A 20,846-nucleotide genomic window follows, 5' to 3' on the forward strand; every position below is an offset into this window, starting at 1 on the left:
CTCTACCTACTGTGTTATAAATGCATTTACTTCTCTCTTCTCAACTGTGAGGTGTTTAAAGCAAAAAGAGTGAGCACCTTTTGGCAGCTCTTTGCAGGAGCTTTTGCAGGAGGTCCCCTTTGTCTTGTCACTTTAGCAAAGCTATACAGTAAGTAACCTTAAACTAGGCATCCCCACACTCCACTCATCTCCTGGCCCAAGCACACCTTCCAAATCTTTTTTTTTTTTCTTTTTCCCGTCCGTATCTTTTGATCACACAATACCTTGTCTAACCTGTTGGTTCTCTCTGTATATCAAAGATGTAGAAATGAAGAATAAGTAATTAACAGGTGGCCAGATCCCTTCCCCAGTTTCCCCTTCAGTAATCTTCAAACTGTATGGAACAAACTGTGTAAACAAGATAGCATCTAAACAAAAATAACAAGAAGTCAACAAGCCTGCAAGCAGGGGGGATGATGATGATGACTCTGACCCCGTATCTCCAATGATTAACTGAGATTACTTCCCTTTTCCTTGTTAAAACCTTTCATGGCCCAGCAGAATCTTAGGAGCTGGTTTTCAGGGACGTGAGTCCAACCTCTCCCCAGATGGCTCGCATTCTGATTAAAAGCAATGTTCTCCATTATCTACCAACACTTGCCTCTTGAGCACTGATTTTCAAGCAGCCGGCTGCCAGACCTGAGTTCAGTAACAGATTCAGGTCTTGTTTACCACTGTATCTCTAGCACCTTACCTTGCTGCAGTCCCCCACATTTTATTGATGGTGGCATTTTTTCCACATTCTTCTCTTTTCAGAAATAACATATAAATGCATTTTCAAAATGCCATTTTATATACAACTTTTAAAAATCTGAATACTCTTCAAGAGTTTTTATTTTTTCTTTAAGGAACTAAGACTTCACATTCTTAGCCTATTACAAATCAATACTTAATCTGAAGCTCTTATCTTCTGTCTCTAAAAGACACTAACACTTCTTCCTGACTCGTATAAGACCAAGGTGTGCTGGGATGTATCAAATTAGTTTTCTAACCTTATAAATATGACACCAAGCATCTGTGGATGAGGTTATTTATTAATTACTGTCATTTTTAATTTAACCTTCTAAAATCCTGAATTTTTATTTGACTCTTACTTTTAGAACCTCTGCTGGTTACTCACCTGAATGTAGATATGAGCAGTACATATTGGTGATGAAAAAAAATTACTTTTAAGACAGAACAAGAAAAGTGTACCAAATTTTCCCTGCCATTTGAGCCACTACCACTCCCCTTTAGTGTGCATTATGTATCTATATTATACATTAATAGATTGCCTTTGACACAAGAATTCCTATGTACCTCCCCCCTAAAAAAAATTGATTTCCTCCTGGCACCAGTAAGGTAACTTGTTAGGGGTCCCTTTCTCAATCCTGTAAGGGGTCATGACGACCCACAATTCACCTTGCTGGACTATATAAACTGTCAATGTGTTAATTTGAGGTATAATCCTTTGTCTGAAGAACTTTGCTTTGACCTCTAATAGCAGAACAGTTCTCAGAACTTTCTGAGAGACTGTCTCGTGGGTTATAATCCTCAGGTTGGCTTAAATAAAATTTTCCACTTCGTTCTTAAGATTGAAAAAAAAATTTTTTTGGCTGCACTTGGAGACATGTGGGATCTTAGTTTCCTGACCAGGGACTGAACCCAGGCCCCCTGCAGTGGAAGTTTCAAGCCTTAACCACTGAACTGCCAGCAAAGTCTATCTTAGATTGACTGTTTATTTTTTCCTGGCTGATTTTAAATTGCATTTAGTTAAACCAACATAATAATAAAAGAAAAAGTCATAACACTGAGGGGGAGAAAGAACAAACCATCTTAAAACATCTAATGAAAGTCCCTCAGCTGTGTCTGACTCTCTGCGACCTCATGGACCGTAGACTGCGAGGCTTCTCTGTCCATGGAATCCTCCAGGCCAGAATACTAGAATGAGTAGCCATTCCCTTCTCCAGGGGATCTTCCCAACCCAGGGATCGAACCCAGGTCTCCCTCATTGCAGGTGGATTCTTTACCATCTGAGCCACCAATGGAAGCCCTAAAACAAAATTATGTTTAAAGCTACTTTGAATCCATTTTCCTTGTAACTCTTCCTATCCTATTACTCATAACAAGACCTCTATGTCAACCAGTTGAGTATCAAAGCCCAGGTGTGTATGTATTTCCCTGCAATATGTGGGAAATGCCTCAGTCACTTAGTCCGGTGTCCGACTCTTTGTGACCCTATTGAATGTAGCCCACCAGGATCCGTTGGCCAGGGGGCTGGATTCTCCAGGCAAGAATACTGGAGTAAAAAAAAAAGCTGCTGTGGCTTGCCTTGCTCTCCTGCAAGGGATCTTCCTGATCCAAGGACTGAATTCACGTCCACTGCATCTCTTGCCCTGCAGGGGGATTCTTTACCCACTTAGCTATCCAGGAAGCCATTCCTATGCCATGTTCTTAGCCTAATGTACCCAGAAAAGGCAAAACACAAAAAGCCTTTACTCAAAAAGGCAAACACAGGATACTTGGGTGGAGGGTATTTTAAACTGCATTTAGTTAAACCAACAGGCAGTTATACAGTGGAAGTGACAAATAGATTTAGGTGATTAAAATTTGATAGAGTGCTTGAAGATCTATGGGTGGAGATTCATGACATTCTACAGGAGGCAATGATCAAGACCATCCCCAAGAAAAAGAAATGCAAAAAAGGCAAAATGATTGTTTGAGGAGGCCTTACAAACAGCTGAGAAAAGAAGAGAAGTGAAAGGCAAAGGAGAAAAGGAAAGATATATCCATCTGAAGGCAGAGTTCCAAAGAATAGCAAGGAGAGATAAGAAAGCCTTCCTCAGTGATCAATGCAAATAGAGGAAAACAATAGAATGGGAAAGATTAGAGATCTTTTCAAGAAAATTAGACATACCAAGGGAACATTTCATGCAAAGATGGGAACAATAAAGGACAGAAATGGTATGGACCTAACAGAAGCAGAAGATAGTAAAAAGAGGTGGCAAAAATACACAGAAAAACTATACAAAGAAGATTTTAATGACCCAGATAATCATGATGGTGTGATCACTAACCTAGAGCCAGACATCCTGGAGTGCAAAGTCAAGTAGGCCTTAGCAAGCATTGTATGCACAAAGCTAGTGGAGGTGATGGAATTTCAGCTTAGCTATTGAAAATTCTAAGATGATGCTGTGGAAGTGCTGCACTCAATATGCAGCAAATTTGGAAAACTCAGCAGTGGTCACAGGACTGGAAAAGGTCACTTTTCATTCAAATTCCTAAGAAAGGCAATGCCAAAGAATGCTCAAACTACTGCACAATTGTACTCCTCTCACACTCCAGCAAAGTAATGCTCAAAATTCTCCAAGCCAGGCTTCAACAATACATGAACTGTGAACTTCTAGATGTTCAAGCTGGATTTAGAAAAAGCAGAGGAACCAGAGATCAAATTGCCAACATCCATTGGATCATCGTAAAAAGCAAGAGAGTTCCAGAAAAATATCTACTTGTGTTTTATTGACTATGCCAAAGCCTTTGACTGTGTGGATCACCACAAACTGTGGAAAATTCTTCAAGAGATGGGAATACCAGACCACCTGACCTGCCTCCTGGAGAAATCTGTATGCAGGTCAAGAAGCAACAGTTAGAACAGGACATGGAACAACAGACTGGTTCCAAATTGGGAAAGGAGTACGTCAAGGCTGTATATTGTCAGCCTGCTTATTTAACTTATATGAAGAGTACATCATGAGAAATGCCGGGCTGAATGAAGCACAAGCTAGAATCAAGATTGCTGGAAAAAATACCAATAACCTCAGATACGCAGATGACACCACCCTTATGGCAGAAAGCGAAAAAGAACTAAAGAGCCTCCTGATGAAAGTGAAAGAATGAGAGTGAAAAACTTGGCTTAAAACTCAACATTCAAAAAAAAACAAAAAAAAAAAACAAAAAAAAAAACCTCAACATTCAAAAAACTAAGATTACGCCATCTGGTCCCATCACTTCGGCTTCCCTGATAGCTCAGTGGTAAAGAATCCGCCTGCAGTGCAGGAGACCCTGGTTCGATTCCTGGGTTGAGAAGATCCCCTGGAGAAGGGATAGGCTACCCACTCAAGTATTCTTGGGCTTCCCTTGTGGCTCAGCTAGTAAAGAATCTCCCTGCAACTCGGGAGACCTGGGCTCGATCCCTGGGTTGGGAACATCCCCTGGAGAAGGGAAAGTACTACCGTGACTACTGGAAAACCCATAGCCTTGACTAGGCAGACCTTTGTTGGCAAAGTAATGTCTCTGCTTTTTAATATGCTAAGTTGGTCATAACTTTTCTTCCAAGGAACAAGCGTCTTTTAATTTCATGGCTACAGTCACCATCTGCAGTGATTTAGGAGCCCAAAAAATAAAGTCTGCCACTGTTTCCACTGTTTCTCCATCTATTTGCCATGAAGAGATGGGACTGGATGCCATGATCTTTGTTTTCTGAATGTTGAGTTTTAAGCCAGCTTTTTCACTTTCCTCTTTCACTTTCATCAAGAGGCTCTTAGTTCTTCTTTACTTTCTGCCATAAGGGTGGTGTCATCTGCATATCTGAGGTTATTGATATTTCTCCTAGCAATCTTGATTCCAGCTTGTGCTTCAGCCAGCCCAGCATTTCTCATTATGTATTCTGTATATAAGTTAAATAAGCAGAATGACAATATACTGTCTTGACATACTCCTTTTCCTATTTGGAACCAGTCTGTTTTTCCATGTCCAGTTCTAACTGTTGCTTCCTGACCTGCATACAGGTTTCTCAAGAGGCAGGTCAGGTGGGCTGGCATTCCCATCTCTTTCAGAATTTTCCACAGTTTATTGTGATCCACACAGTCAAAGGCTTTGGCATAGTTAATAAAGCAGAAATAGATGTTTTTCTGGAACTCTCTTGCTTTTTTGATGATCCAGCGGATATTGGCAATTTGATCTCTGGTTCCTCTGCCTTTTCTAAAACCAGCTTGAACATCTGGAAGTTCACAGTTCACTTAACTGTTGAAGCCTGGCTTGGAGAATTTTGAGCATTACTTTGCTAGCGTCTGAGATGAGTGCAATTGTGCGATAGTCTGAGCATTCTTTGGCATTACCTTTCTTTGGGAGTGGAATGAAAACTGACCTTTTCCAGTCCTGTGGCCACTGCTGAGTTCTCCAAATTTGCTGGCATATTGAGTGCAGCACTTTCACAGCATCATCTTCCAGGATTTGAAATAGCTCAACTGGAATCCCATCACCTCCACTGGCTTTGTTCGAAGTGATGCTTCCTTGACTTCACATTCCAGGATGTCTGGCTCTAGGTGAGTGATCACACCATCATGATCATCTAGGTTGTGAAGATTATTTTTGTACAGTTCTTCTGTGTATTCTTGCCACCTCTTCTTACTATCTTCTGCAAATCAGCAAAATAAAATGGACTGGAATGGGGGAATTTAACTCAGATGATCATTATATCTACTACTACGGGCAAGAATCCCTTAGAAGAAATGGAGCAGCCATCATAATCAACAAAAAGAGTCTGAAATGCAGTACTTGGATGCAATCTCAAAAACGACAGAATGATCTCTGTTCATTCCCAAGGCAAACCATTCAAGTTGATGCCCCAACTAGTAATACTGAAGAAGCTGAAGTTTTCAAATTCTTAGATGAAGTCTACAAGAATTAACACGCAAAAAGGATGTCCTTTTCATTATAGAGGACTGGAATGCTAAAGTAGGAAGAGAAGAAACACCTGGAGTTAACAAGCAAATTTACAGAGGTTGTCCCTGATGGCTCAGATGATAAAAGCATCTGTCTACAATGCAGGAGACTCGGGTTTGATCCCTGGGTCAGGAAGATCCCCCTGGAGAAAGAAATGGCAACCCACTCCAGTACTTGCCTGGAAAATCCCATGGACAGAGAAGCCTGGAAGGCTACATGGGGTCGCAAAGAGTTGGACATGACTCAGCGACTTCACTTTCACAGAGGCCAGAGGTTAATAGAATTCTGCCAGGAGAACACACTGGTCATAGCAAACACCCTTTACCAACAACACAAGGGAATAAAACTAACTAGTAATAAGAAAGCATTTAAAACCAAAATTAACAAACCTAGTTTTATTACACACAAAAGTGATGCTACACTACTTTTGGCAAACCAATTATAAACAAGACCACTCAGATGGTGTCCTCTCCCTCTTACTCTCCCAAAGGAAGAGAAGAACGATCATCAATGGCCAATAGCAGCTGCAAAAGCAACACCAAAGACCGGCTTCACGCTCAGGAGAGAACACTGCACCTCCTCCTCATGGTTTCGGGTGCTCTACACAATCAGAGAAACTTCTCTAGTAACAAACTATAGAAATGATCCCTGAAAGTATAGTCTTAACCTCCATCCCCCAGCCGCTGCTGGGTCCGTGCTAGCTGTGCACTTTTCGCTGAGGGCAAGGCAGTTTCCCCACCACTTCGCCATTTTCCCTTCTACTGGGAAAAAACAGAAAGAGCTCTTGCAATACAGTTTTCAAATGCGGTCACTTATCAACTCATTTGACTATTTTCGCTGAAAATGTAACTTAAGTTTTTCAAAATTAAACTTAATTTACATAATACAGAGTGACAGCCAATCACAACCCCAGTCATTAAAGCCCAGGGGGCATTCGCTGCAGATTGACTAAAGCCGCCCCGCCCCTGAAAGCTGTACAGGAAAGGGCGGGTCTCTGCCTTTGTTCCTGAGAACCTAGTTGATTCCACTGAATACTCGATCTTAGTGGCTGCATTCAAGCCTGTCCAAGAAGTTACTTTCAAACTCTCAGAAGAGGTGACCATGACTAAGGCAGAGACGGGGGCTGGGTGGGTGAGAATCAGAGCTAGAAAACAGAACCTTTTGGGTTTTTACCATCTGATTGCACTACCAGTTCACACTTCATCAGTTTTTAAAACAAAGCTGGTTGCTGCGATGACATTCTTCCCTCTGCAAATAATGAGTGCTAACTATGAAACTGTTACCGTTAAGTCGTGTCTGACACTTTGTGACCCCATGGACTGCAGTGCCTCGCGCTTCCCTGTCCTTCACTTTCTCTCCGAGTTTGCTCAAACTCTTGTCCATTGGGTCAGTGATGCCATCCAACCATTTCCTCCTCTGTCACCTCCTTCTCCTCCTGCCTTCAATCTTTCCCAGCATCAGGGTCTTTCCAATGAGTTGGCTCTTCGCATCAGGTGGCCAAAATATTCGAGCTTCAGCATCAGTCCTTCCAATGAATATTCAGGGATGATTTCCTTTAGGATTGACTGGTTTGGTCTCTTTGCAGTTTAAGGGACTCTCAAGAGTCTTCTCCAGCATCCCAATTAGAAACAGTGAAACTATAAAAATGCTACCTAGTATTTGCACCAGCTTGCCAGCCACCAGTCATCATTTTAAGTGATTATACAAATATCATCCCATTTTTACAGACAGGGGGACTGAGGTACAGAAAGATTAACTTGTTGAGGTCCGTTAATAGCAGAGCTGGTAGGTGTCACCCAGCTCTGCTTTCTACGTGCTAAAGATTACTCCAGGTACTGGGCAAACAGAGGTCCTCACTCTCACAAAAAACTTACACTCTAGTAGGGGAGAGAGATGACAACAATTACCTGAGAGGATGAGATGATGACGCATGCAGAGGATAAGAGTTCAAACAGAGAGGGATTTGACGGCCACTTCAGATTTGGGTGCTCAGGGAAGGCCTCTCTTTGGAGGCTGCATTTAAGTGGAGAAAACAATGAACACAATGTCCCAAAGAAAGGAGCAAGGTTGTGTGTTCCAGCAACTGGAAGACAGCTAGAGAACACAGGGGAGGAGGAGGAGAGGAGGTGCAGACAGGTCGGTGTCTGAGGATTTTCTAGGTAAGGCCAAGGCCTGGGGAGTCTGCTTCTTCAGGGTCTGCTGTGGGAGTTCTAATTCCTTTTCCATTCATTTGCTGAAGGTCAGAAATTTCTCCTAAATCTGCCCTAACTGAACTCTGTCATCACTGCCCACCCTATTGCTCTACCTAATTCAGTTCCTCCTCCATTTCCCCCATTAACACAAGGAATCATCATCCACACATTTGATCAAGTCAGAAGACCCAACAGTTATCCTTGACAGCTCCCCTCACTCATGTCTTCAGTGATCCTGATGAAATAAAATTTATGTTTTATATTTCAAAGCAGAACATGAAAAAATTAAACCTAAAATTCTGTGTGTTTGGGCTTACTGCGTCAAATGCAGTGTGCATCATTACATGTTAATCAGAGTCCCTCAAAGATGGGAGTGCTGTTCAACCATAATTTTTTCTTTTTCCTTTCTTTTGACATTAGCAATGGGATTTCTTAAAAGAATATCATTCTTTCTCACCTCTGGAGAAGGGCATGGTGACTTGCTGCTTACTTTGTACAAGTTCACCGGGACTACCTGGTTCCTTGGTGAACTTTATGTAAAATATCAGTATGTCATTTTGATGTACAATTCTTTGGAAAATGTATATGACTGTCTTTGACTTCTAACAGCTTTCTGAGAGTCTCAGGTTAATCCTCAGATGGGCTCAAATAAAACTCCCATTTTTCCCCCTCTTCTTGTTAGTTGAATTTTGTCAACAAATTCCCTTCAACTTTACCACTTAAGTATCTCACAGATCTCCTCTTTATTATCACTTCGGCTTCTCCCAGGTAGATGAATGTGGCAGGTACCTAACTGGCCCTCACACTTGCCCCCTCTTGCTGTTGTTTAGGCACTAAATTATGTCTTACTCTTTGTGACTCCATGGACTGTAGCCCGCCAGGTTCCTCTGTGCCAACTCAGTTCAGTTCAGTCCAGTTGCTCAGTCATGTCCGACTCTTTGCGACCCCATGAATCGCAGCACGCCAGGCCTCCCTGTCCATCACCAACTCCCGGAGTCTACCCAAACCCATGCCCATCGAGTCGGTGATGCCATCCAGCCATCTCATCCTCTGTCGTCCCCTTCTCCTCCTGCCCCCAATCCCTCCCGGCATCAGGGTATTTTCCAATGAGTCAACTCTTCGCATGAGGTGGCCAAAGTATTGGAGTTTCAGCTTCAGCATCAGTCCTTCCAATGAACACCCAGAACTGATCTCCTTTAGGACGGACTGTTTGGATCTCCCTGAAGTTCAAGGGACTCTCAAGAGTCTTCTCCAACACCATAGTTCAAACGCATCAATTTTTCGGCACTCAGCTTTCTTTACAGTCCAACTCTCACATCCGTACATGACTACTGGAAAAACCATAGCCTTGACCAGATGGACCTTTGTTGGCAAAGTAATGTCTCTGCTTTTTAATATGCTATCTAGGTTGGTCATAACTTTCCTTCCAAGGAGTAAGCATCTTTTAATTTCATGGCTGCAGTCACCATCTGCAGTGATTTTGGAGCCCAAAAAACTAAAGTCTGACACTGTTTCCACTGTTTCCCAAAAGTATAACTGCCACAGAGCTTTTGGAGTGGCCTTAAAATGCACAGCAGATGCGGTCACTCTCCTTCAATAGCTGCCATTAGTTTTCTGTCCACCATGCTTCAGCCAAATTCTGCTTTCTTTCATTCCTCCTCTGGGCTAAAGTCCTATAAATCCTAAGCCTACACGTATTCTATTTCCTTTGCTTCGACTGAGATACAGAGAAAGAAATCACTATAGAGCACAGGAAGTGATGTCTGCCTACATGTTCAGAACAGTGACTTGATTGACAGGACAGTACAGAAAGGAAAGTAGCTTTGTTTTAAAACCCTTGAAAGGGAAAGTCAATCCTGTCTGACTCTTTGCGACCCCATGGATTACACAGTCCGAAACACTTGAGTGGGTAGCCTATCCCTTCTCCAGCAGATCGTCCCGGCCCAGGAATCGGATATCAAAGTGATATCTCCTGCATTGCAGGCGGATTCTTTACTAGTTGAGCTGTGAGGGAAACCCTTAATAACCTTGGGCCACACCTCATATGTTAAAGAGCTCATGATCTGTAAACCCAATCAGAAAACAAAAACTCAAAAACTACATCAGAGAAATTTCCCCCTCATTTTCATTGGAAAAATCACAGATGGTGCTCCCTGCCTCTTACTCCTCCAGGGGGAAAAAACAGTCCTCAAAGGCAAAACGTAAAGTCAAAAAAAGAAAAAAAAGGCAAAAGTCAAGAGCTGACTTCACATTCTGGAAGAAAACCTGCCTTCTTGTGGCCTTTGAGAACTCCACACAGACACAACCTAGAGAAACCTCTTAAAACATAGAATTGCTTTAACCTCAAAACCTCTCCTGGGGTTATGGCAGTCAGTTCAGCGGGTGAGTCACATCTGACTCCGCTGTTCCTCAGCTCCTAGAATCGACCCAAACTTAGCGGCGTAGAGAACTACTCTTACTTTAAACATTACAGGGTATCAAAGCTCTCACTATATCTGCAAAAATCTCACTTTTCAGAACATCAAATGGAAACAAAACCACTCAGACGGCGTTCTGAGTTCTCCCTCTCACTCTCCCAAAACAGGAGAGAAGAACGATCATCAACGACCCGTGGCAGCTGCACAAACAGCACCAAAAGCCAACTTCACGCTCAGGAGAAAACGCTGCGTCTCTTCCTCGTGGTTTCGGGTGCTCTACACGATCAGAGAAGCTTCATCTAGAAACGAACTATAGAAATGATCCCTGAAAGTATAGTCTTAGCCTCCAGCCGCCAGCCGCTGCTGGGTCCGCGGGAGCCGCTCACTTTTTACTGACGGCCACATTTGTGTCGCTCCCCTCGACTCCTCACAAACATTTTCCATATCGCATCCCGTAACTTGGTAAAACGGCAAACTTCAAAATACCATATTCGCCCGGAAATAGCCCAGAAACTCTCCAAAGCTGCAGTAAGCCTCATTAGCATACGGCTTCCTGGCACCCAATCACAGGCGGCCGCATCCGACTCCTGCTCCAGGCTGCCGTCGCCCCAGCCACCGCATCCGGAGCCCCGCACCCAGGCAGGGTCGCCGCGCCCTTCTGCGGGACGAGCACAAGCTTCCTGCCACGGGTCCGCGTGGACGGCCTCTGCTTGCTGAAGTCCCCCTGCTTGGAGAGGCCAGGTTTCCTTTGTCTTGAAAGAGAGGTGGGGGCGAGGAGGGAGGAAAAAAGACACAGAGAACTAGTCTAATCCCGCATAATAACAAAGGCACCCATGGTGGTTTATGAACGTCTTCTCCACGATGGGCATTTTAGCCCATGCTCTCACTTCCTCCTCTAAAGCGAAAGGGTGCGGTTATGTCCCCATTCTCACACATGCTGGCTGCAGCACCTGTCACAAAGCTCCTCAAGGGAACCACAGGTGCTACTAGGTACATGTGGCACTTGATCAAGCCCGGTTCTTTCTGGAAAGCCACGGTGTCTTCATCAGGCGGTCTGAGCTCCAGTCAAGTTCATTTCTCTAAGAAAGCATTACATACTCCATATCTAAACCTTTGGTCGTGAATGACTGATCTTCCTGGCTTCCACATCTCAGAGGAAGCCGACCCATTTACTTGTGGCAAAAGTTAGTCCCAGCTTCTCCTCCAAGAACACACCTTACATACGATGCTGTGTAACGGTTTTCGTCTCGTAACTTCCTGTTGTAAAGACGTTTCTGCCCCGGGTCTTCCAGCATGCCAGAAAGCACAGTGCTCTGTGAACATGCAGTCCGTGGTTTTCTGACTCAACCACATTTTTCATTGCATCACAGTAACATGAATAAGGTGACTATCATTTCATCTCATCCTACCACCTCTAGCTGAGCAGTTCCTTACGTCTTAAAGAGTTATAAGGTCCCTTTCAGTCACTTTCACACAGGAGCCCCTTGTCTCTGGTCTCAGCCCTTCCATATCCATTCTCCTTTCCCCCAACCTTTCTGGGGACTCCTCGCCATCCATGCCAATCTTGGCCTCCTTCGAGCAGATTCTCAGTTCTTATCTCTCTGGATGCCTCTCTTCAGCTTCCCAGCTACCAGTGACCACACTGTTCTCTGTGTACATAGCTCACTGGGTGATAAATGCATTTATTTTCCTCTACTCAACTGTGAGGTCTTTAAAAGCAGGAACCAGGTCATATTTATCTCTGCATCTCCTGCAGGTTGTCAGCCACTGTAGCTGCCCAGCAAATGCATACTACTGAATGAATGATGAATCAATGAATGTATCATTCTTTCCCTCAACCTGATTACTGACATAACTATTGCAAACCACCTGGTTTTCCCCTCCCTTTTTCTCTACTCCTGCTCCAATAAGGGCAATCTGTCTATAAGAGAGTGAGGTTCCTACCAGCAGGGTTCTTGGCCCTCTTCTCTAGATCATCCTTGGTTTCAGCATGGATTTGCAGTCAGGTCTATTCTGGGCTGTGGGCTCATATACTCCATTTCCATTTGACACGCCACTTGTCTAAATCACAGGTGTCTAACTCAGGTGGCCCAGACTGACTTCCAATAGCTTTCTTCCCAAACCTATTCCTCTTTCAGGCAGTGATACCACATTCAACCCAGTTGCTCAAACCAAAAACAAGTCATCCTACTATTTTCTTTTTTTTAATCTTATTTATTCATTTATGTATTTATTGTTTGTTTTTGGCCGTGCTGGGTCTTATGTGCTGCGCGGGCTTTCTTCTAGTCATGGCAAATAGGAGCTACTCTTCGTTGTGGTGTGCAAGCTTCTCATTGCAGTGGCTTCTCTTGTTGTGGAACACGGGCTCTAGGGCACACAGGCTTAGTAATTGTGGCTCCCAGCCTCTAGAGCACAGGCTCAACAGTTGTGGTGCACAGTCTTAGTTGCTCTGCAGCATGTGGAATCTTCCCGGATCAAGGACTGAACCTGGGTCTCCTGCATTGGCAGGCGGATTCTTTACCACTGGGTCACCAGGGGAGCCACATCCTACTCTTTTTTCCCTCCGCTTAAATACGTCACAGCCTTCTGCAGCCAGAGCAATTGTTTACAAATAGAAATCTACTCTCAGGTACTTGGCACAAGAGCTCCTAAAATCCTTGAAATGTCCTTAGTATTAGGAATGACAAGTGTCTTTGGTATGCTGCTGAAATGACTCTTGGCTGAGGGGTTCTGAGACAGCTTCAGTATGGGGCTGGTCATGAGAAAGACCATGATTTTCAGCTCTGCACAGCCCTCCACTTCAAATCTTGTCCCACCTCCAGCAGGAGAGAGGAGCTGGAGACTGAGATCACCAATGGCTGAATCAATCATGCCTGAATAATGAAACCTTCATAAAACCCTAACTGATTATGTTTGGAGAACTTCCAGGTTGGTAAACAAATTGAAGTGCTGGAAGGGTGGTATACTCAAAGAGGGCACGGAAGCTCCAAGCACTCACTCATACACACACACACACACACACACACACACATACACACACACACACACACACACACACACACACACACACACACACACCATGCCTTGCCCTATGCATTTCTTCCATCTGGCTGTTCCTGAATTGTGTTCTTTGTAATAAACCATATCGATAATTACATTAAATGTTAATGGATTAAACACTCCAATTAAAAGGCAGAGAGTATCAGATGCATTTTAAAATACAAGTTTCAACTCAATGCACTCTACAGAAAACATATTTTAACTCTATAAAGATATTTTATAAGCTGTAAGCATAAAGAGCTTGAAGTGGCTGTATTAATATCAGAAAAATTAGACTTCAAGACAACAAATATTACCAGAGATAAGGAGAGACATCTCATAATGATAATAGGGTCAATTCACCAGGAAGATGTAACAATCCTAAATACGGATGCACCTATTACCGAAATCCTTCCAACAGCCTATGAAGTCTCATCAAGCTGCAGCTTACCTTGACAACTTCATCCTGTGCCACTTTCTCCCTCCACTTTGCCTTCTTCTCTAGCTCAAATCATCCACACACTTTTCCATCCTCTGAGCTCTGCATCACTGTAATCCTCCCTTGCTTCCAACCTTTACCTTTTACTTCTCTCACTTCAACTTTTCTTTTTTTTTAAATTCCAAGGGATTTTATTTTATTTTATATATTTTTAGTGGTTTTTGCCATACATTGATATGAATCAGCCTCAACTTTTCTTCTTTAGGGTCTGAGCCTAAATATCACTTTCTCTAAGAATTTTCTTTTGACTACCTCCCAGACAGGAGGCTGAGATACACTTGTGTGCTTCCTTCACCCCCTGCCCGTCTCAAGACTTCAATTACTACCTCATGTCTCTGTCTCCTGCTGGATTATATTCATGGAAACCAGGCCTGTACATCTTTTCTTGGCTGCTCTAATCCCAAGGCTCAATTACTATACATAGAATTAAAAACCTGAGGAATGAGGGGCTTCCTTGGCGGTGAGTGGTTGAGACTCTGTCTTCTGATGCAGGAGGTGTGGGTTTGATCCTTGGTCAGGGAGCTACAATCCCATATGCCTGCCTTGTGGGCAAAAAAACCAAAACACAAAACAGAAGCAATATATAAGAAATTCAATAAAGATTTTTAAAGTGGTCCACACACACAAAAAAAACTTCTTAAAAAAAAATGAATAAGGTCTGGGCTGAGGTTCTGGAACTTCATCCATTGGGTTTTAGAACTCATAATCTATAGTATCTGGTCTTCTGAATGGGACGAACTAAGTAGGATACAATCAGGAAACAATTTTTCTCCTTCTGCTGTCCTCAAGGACACTCTGTCAGTTCTCTCTCCCCATCTCCTGAGAGGCACCTCAGGTAGATACCACACTCTTTTAGTCCCTTTGAGGCACTCAAAGCACAGACTCATTTCAGGCAATAAATTGTTCTGTCCTTTGAAATAAAAACTTCTTCCTTGCTCTTCCACTCTTCTAATCTCAAAGCTGTTTCTGACAGCTCCAGAGCTGAAGTAGGGGGAGGACCAATGAGACGACAAGGGGCGAAGGCCTTTGTACTTTGCTGATGCTCTTTATAGCCTTTGGCTTTTTCCTAATGCCTGCTCTTTTGTGGAAGGGGTTAGTGGGTCCTTCAGGTATCTCCACCTTACTACATACCGCCCTAATGCAGGCCACTGCGCTCTTCTCCTGACTTTCTGTTTTTAATTTTTATTGGAGTATAGTTGATTTACAATGTGTTAGTTTCTGCTCTACAGCAAAGTGAATCAGTTATCCACATACATGTTGTTGTTCAGTCACTAAGCCCATGTGATCTCATGGACCAAAGCATCATGGGCTTCCCTGTCCTTCAGTATCTCCTGGAGTTTGTTCAGACTCATGTCCATTGAGTCGGTGATGCCATCCAACCATCTCATCTGCCATCACCCTCTTCTCCTGCCGTCAATCTTTCCCAGCATCAGGGTCCTTCCAATGAGTCGACTCTTTGCATCAAGTGGCTGAAGTATTGCAGCTTCAGCTTCAGCTTCAGCATCAGTCCTTCCACTGAATATTCAGGACTGATTTCCTTTAGGATTGACTGGTTTGGTTTCTTTGCAGTTGAAGGGACTCTCAAGAGTCTTCTCCAGCACCACAATTCAAAAGTATCAATTCCTCAACAATCAGCCTTCTGTATGGTCCAAATCTCACATCCGTATATGACTACTGGAAAAACCATAGCTTTGACTATACAGACTTGGCAAACTGAGGTCTCTGCTCTTTATATGCTGTCTAGGTTTGTCATAGCTTACCTTCCAAGGAGCAAGCGTCTTTTTAATTTCACGTATATCACTCTTTGTTTTTAGATTATTTTCCCATAAAGGACATTATAGGTATTGAGTAGAGTTCCCCATTCTTATTAATTATCTATTTTATATATATAGTAATGGCAACCCCAATCTCCCAATTTATCCCTCCAATCCCTTTCCCCATTGGTAACCATAAGTTCTGTATCAGTGACCCTGTTTTGCAAGTAACTTCATTTGTATCATTTTTTTTTTAGATTCTACATATAAGCGATATCATATGGTATTTGTCTTTCTCTGTCTGACTTCATTTAGCCTGATCATCTCTAGGTCCATCCATGCTGCTGCAAATGGCACTATTTCATTCTTTTTATGGCTTAGTAGTATTCCATTATACATAAGTACTACATCTTCTTTATCCATTCACCTCTCAATGGACATTTAGGTTGCTTCCATGTCTTGGCTATTGTAAATAGTGCTGTTATGATCATCAGGGTGCATGTATCTTTTTGAATTAGAGTTTTCTCTGGATATATACCCAGGACTGGGATTGGTGGATCATATGGTAGTTCTTTCCAGGTGGCTCAGTGGTAAAGAATCTGCCTGCCAAGTAGGAGATGCAGGTTCAATCCCTGGGTCAGAAAGATTCGCTGGAGAAGGAAATGGCAACCCACTTCAGTATTCTTGCCTGGGAAATCCCTTGGAGAGAGGAGCCTGGCAGGCTACAGTCCATGGGGTCACAAAAGAATTGAATATGACTTAGCAACTAAACAATGGTAGTTGTAGTTTTAATTTTCTAAACCACCCTATTATTCTCCATATGGTTGTACCAATTTACATTCCCACCAACAGTACAGGAGGGTTCCCTTTTCTCCATACCCTCTCCAGCATTTATTGTTTGTAGACTTTTTGATGATGGCCATTCTAACCAGTGTGAAGTCATACCTCATTGTAGTTTTGATTTACATTTCCGCTGACTTATTGCTACAGCTCCAGCCTCTCCGTTGGAATTCTTCCTTCCTTCATAGGTGAGGTCTCTTTAGATGCTCAGCTACCCTCCAGAGTCTAACTGCCCCGCAGCTGATGAAAGTACGGCTACTCCAACTGCTGGTCTCTGGTGCTCATTCAGCCATCAAGGACTGCTCCAGGTAGGAGGCAGATGGCAGACCTCTTGATCTCTCAATTCCAGGTAACATGTCAGGCTCAATTCATGCCACCTTGGTGGCAGCTGGGGTTGGCTGGCATGTTTCTACTCTTCACTAGGCTGAACCATAGGCTCCCAACTCCCAGCACCAGGCACCAGAATTCTCTCCAGGAGGTTCACCTGAAGGGCCTCTTACTTGTTTCCTGTGAATGCCTTTGGAAAAGTCTTTTCCTCTGACACTCACACCACTCACTGCCCCATCACCTTCTCTTAGATAGCATGAGGTGGGTAATGAAGTTGAAGGTCCAAGATCATTTTGGCCATCTCCTAAGAAGTGTTGCATTAGATCGTGGCAATATTTATCACTCCCTATTTTTCACTCTGAGGCTTTAGACAAAATTGCCAGGCACAGATGAAGTCCTGCTTCATATCCAGTTATACCGGTCAACCTCACCCCCTGCTCTAGTTTAATATCAAGAATTTGAAGATGCATTAAGAAGTCAGACAGAGAAAGACAAGTATGATATCACTTATATGTGGAAGCTAAAAAACAAACAAGTGAATCTGACAGAGACTCACAGACTTAGAGAACAAACTAGTGGTTACTGGTGAGGAGAGGGAAGGGGAAGGGGCAGAATGGGGGAGGGAATTAAGAGGTACAAACTACAATGGATAAAATAAATAAGCTACAAGGATATGTTATACAACACAGGGAATATAGCCAATAGCTTATGATAACTAAAACTGGAGTAGAGTATACATTTAAAAATTGTAAATCACTATGTTGTACACTTGAAACTTACATAATGTACATTAACTATGCATGCTAAGTCACTTAGATTGTGTCCAGCTCTTTGTGACTCTATGGACTGTAGACCACCAGGTTCCTCTGTCCATGGGGATTCTCCAGGCAAGAATACTGGAGTGGGTTGCTATGCCCTCCTTCAGGGGATCTTCCAAACCCAGGGACCAAACCCACATCTCTTACGTCTCCTGCACTGATAGGCAGGTTTTTTTTTTTACCACTAGTGCCACCTGGGAAGCCTACATTAACTATACCTCCAAAAAAAAAAAAAAGAGTTAAAAAAAAAAACTCTACTCCATTTTTAGTTATCATAAGCTATTGGCTATATTCCCTGTGTTGTATAACATATCCTTGTAGCTTATTTATTTTATCCATTGTAGTTTGTACCTCTTAATTCCCTCCCCCATTCTGCCCCTTCCCCTTCCCTCTCCTCACCAGTAACCACTAGTTTGTTCTCTAAGTCTGTGAGTCTCTGTATCTATGAAGATACAGAACATTCAGGAGATGTCTAGGAGACATATAAAAAATGTCACAGCACTCTGCTTCTCATATTGGAGGATATGGATAGACAGACACTAGAAGTCGTAGCATACCCACCTTGAACATCAATTTTCATATTAAAACACACACAGATCTGTCATGAAGTAAAATGCAAAATTTTGGAGGGGGTAAAAAACAGAACCTTTTAAATAAATTTAGTTCACCATCAGCCACTTTATCTACAGATTCTAGGGATGGTACATGGAAACACTTGAGAACTTTTTGAGAGAAGTATTTTGGGGATAGTTGAATCCTTATAAAATGGGTGCTACCCTTCTGGAAGTTGTCAGGAATACTCTTGAGGCAAATGGAGAAACACTGTAGAGAAATTAGGTCACCTTGACTGCTCCATAAGCCAGCTGAGAGAAACTTTCTAAGCCTTCTTTTTAATACTAAGATTGAAGAGAGAAGAGGGGGAATCTAACAGGACTTCTGGTTACTTTTGAAAAAGCAGGTCTGGATCTCTAGATCAGGAGCAAATACCAACAGAGTTTTCGTTTGAGTATGATTTTCTGTGTGTTTGTTCTTTTGAAGATTGCCTGAGCTATGTTTGTTGTTTTTTTCTGCCCAACAGCAAAACAAAAACAAAACACCTTGAAAATAATTGGGTCATTTGTAGTGACGTGGATGGACCTAGAGTCTGTCATACAGAGTGATGTAAGTCAGAAAGAAAAAAATCAAACATATATATATATGGAATCTAGAAAAATGGTACAGATGAACCTATTTGCTGGCAGGAGTAGAGATGCAGAAGTAGAGAACAAACTTTTGGACAACCAGGGGAAAGAGGGTGGAACGAACTGAGCAGCACTGACACATATACACACTACCATGCGTAAAATACCTGGTGGGAGGACAGCTCCACAACACAGGGAGCTCCGTGCTCTGTGATGACCTGGAGGCGTAGGATGGGGGTGGAGGTGGGAAGGAGGCTCAAGAGGGAAGGAATATATGTTTACTTATAGCTGATTCACATTGTTGTACCTCAGAAACTAATGTAACACTGTAAAGCCATTATACACCAATTATAAAACAAAACAAACAAAAACACCTTGAAAACAAAAGTATCAAGTGCCTCTAAGGAGCAAGGAAGAAGAGAGCCATGAAAACTGGCCTACTCACTCCATCACAGCCCTCAGGAGACTCAGTAGATGGGGTAGATTTGAAGGAGAAAAGAGAAACAGGCAGAACTTAAAGAGGGTGGCTTCGGCCTAGGCGAAACCCTTAGGGGCCTAAAGAACGGAAGACTTCATGGTTCCTTAGCACAAAACAAAACATAATATAACAGCCTCCAGCGATTTACCACCTCTGTTGAACAATCTGACTGCACTGATAGAGAACATCTCATCTCTAAATTTAACTTTCAATTCCCCCAAGAATTCATAGTCTTATGATGTACCTGCTTTTCCTTCCAATGCTATTCAGTAATGTGAATCAAGTTGCATGTGTTATTTTAATATGATGCCTACCTTTCTTAAGAATCTTCTTCACTTTCACATAATTCCCCTGTTTGACATACTTATGAAGCTGTGCTTCCAAGGAGTCATTTCTTAACGAACCAAGCTGAACAGGACAGGGGACTGGAAGGTGAACAGCCCGAGACATCCTGTTTCAAAAGAAAGAAACATACTTATTTCTAACTGAACCAAAAATTCAAGGAAAAAGGTTTGATTCTTTCACATTTCTTTCACTTCTTGTCCATTTTTCATTTATAATGAATAGGACTGGGGGACAATTATGGAAATTCTCCAAGATTAGGGATTTCTCTGACAGTCCAGCAGTTAAGACCCCAAGCTCCTGAAGCAGGGGATCTGGGTTTGATCTCTGGTCAAGGAACTAAAATCCTGCATACCTAGAGGCATGGCCAAAATTAAATAAGTAAAAATAAATTCTAAAAGATTAAATTTTATTCTCAATGTTACTGTTAAAATTGAAGAACTCAGTATTTTTGTCAATCCCTGGAAGTGAAAAAGTGATGACTACCAGGAAGTAGGATTAGAAATACACATTTGTTGCATCATCAAGACCATTTGGAGAGTATTAACTTGTGAGTGTGTGTTTTGTTTTGTTTTGTTTTGGCCTTGAGGTTTATGGGATCCTACTTCCGGGACCACGGATTGAACTCGAACTCTTGGCAGTGAAAGTGGGAAGTCCTAACTGCTGGACTACTGGGGAATTCCCAGGAGGGCATTCACTTTGAAAAGTTAGGGGACTTCCTTGGGGGTCAAGTGGCTAAGACTTGGCACTCCCAACGCAGGGTGCCCAGGTTTGATCCCTGGTAGGAGAACTAGATCTCACATGCCAAGACCAGAAGATGCCACGTGTTGCAACTAAGACCCAGTACAGCCAAAATAAATACAAGTAAATATTTAAAAAATTCTGCACCACAATAACTCTTGTCCAAAAAAGAACAAACAGTATACAAATGCAGTCATTTATGTAGAGGGTAGACAATATGTGGGTTGGGTTCATAGTTCAGACTCTATAGTTCTCAACCTGCCTGTGTCACTTCCCTGTGTGACCTTGAAGAAATTATTTAACCTTTGATGGGCCTCAATTTCCTCATCTATAAATGGGAGTACTCTGTAAAGTGCTTAGAACTCTGCCTGGAACCAAGGAACTCTCTATAGTTGTAAGCTGCTGTTACGCGCACTAGAACCTATGAACACTAGAATGGTGACTGCACCATTTCACATTACCACCGGCAGTGAAAA

The 20,846-nt window shown here is 42.7% G+C and overlaps 1 protein-coding gene and 2 non-coding genes across 6 annotated transcripts in view; all 3 read right to left on the reverse strand.

The window, feature by feature from the left end:
- TEX14 (testis expressed 14, intercellular bridge forming factor) overlaps positions 1 to 20,846 on the reverse strand; it is a 142,211-nt gene that overhangs the window by 77,171 nt on the left and 44,194 nt on the right. For all 4 annotated transcript variants that reach the window (XM_043902812.1, XM_043902811.1, XM_043902813.1 and 1 more), the window contains exon 2: positions 19,602 to 19,738. In XM_043902812.1, the coding sequence (XP_043758747.1) occupies positions 19,602 to 19,737 (136 nt within the window). In that variant the 5' untranslated portion in view covers position 19,738. The remainder of the gene's footprint in view (positions 1 to 19,601; positions 19,739 to 20,846) is intronic.
- LOC122695699 lies at positions 6,193 to 6,406 on the reverse strand. The gene has a single exon (XR_006341463.1). It is a non-coding gene; the product is annotated as a small nucleolar RNA U3 (small nucleolar RNA).
- On the reverse strand, positions 10,471 to 10,692 carry LOC122695704. The gene has a single exon (XR_006341468.1). It is a non-coding gene; the product is annotated as a small nucleolar RNA U3 (small nucleolar RNA).

This window comes from Cervus elaphus, chromosome 5 (genome assembly GCF_910594005.1).
Source record: "Cervus elaphus chromosome 5, mCerEla1.1, whole genome shotgun sequence".
NCBI classification, from domain to species: domain Eukaryota; kingdom Metazoa; phylum Chordata; class Mammalia; order Artiodactyla; family Cervidae; genus Cervus; species Cervus elaphus.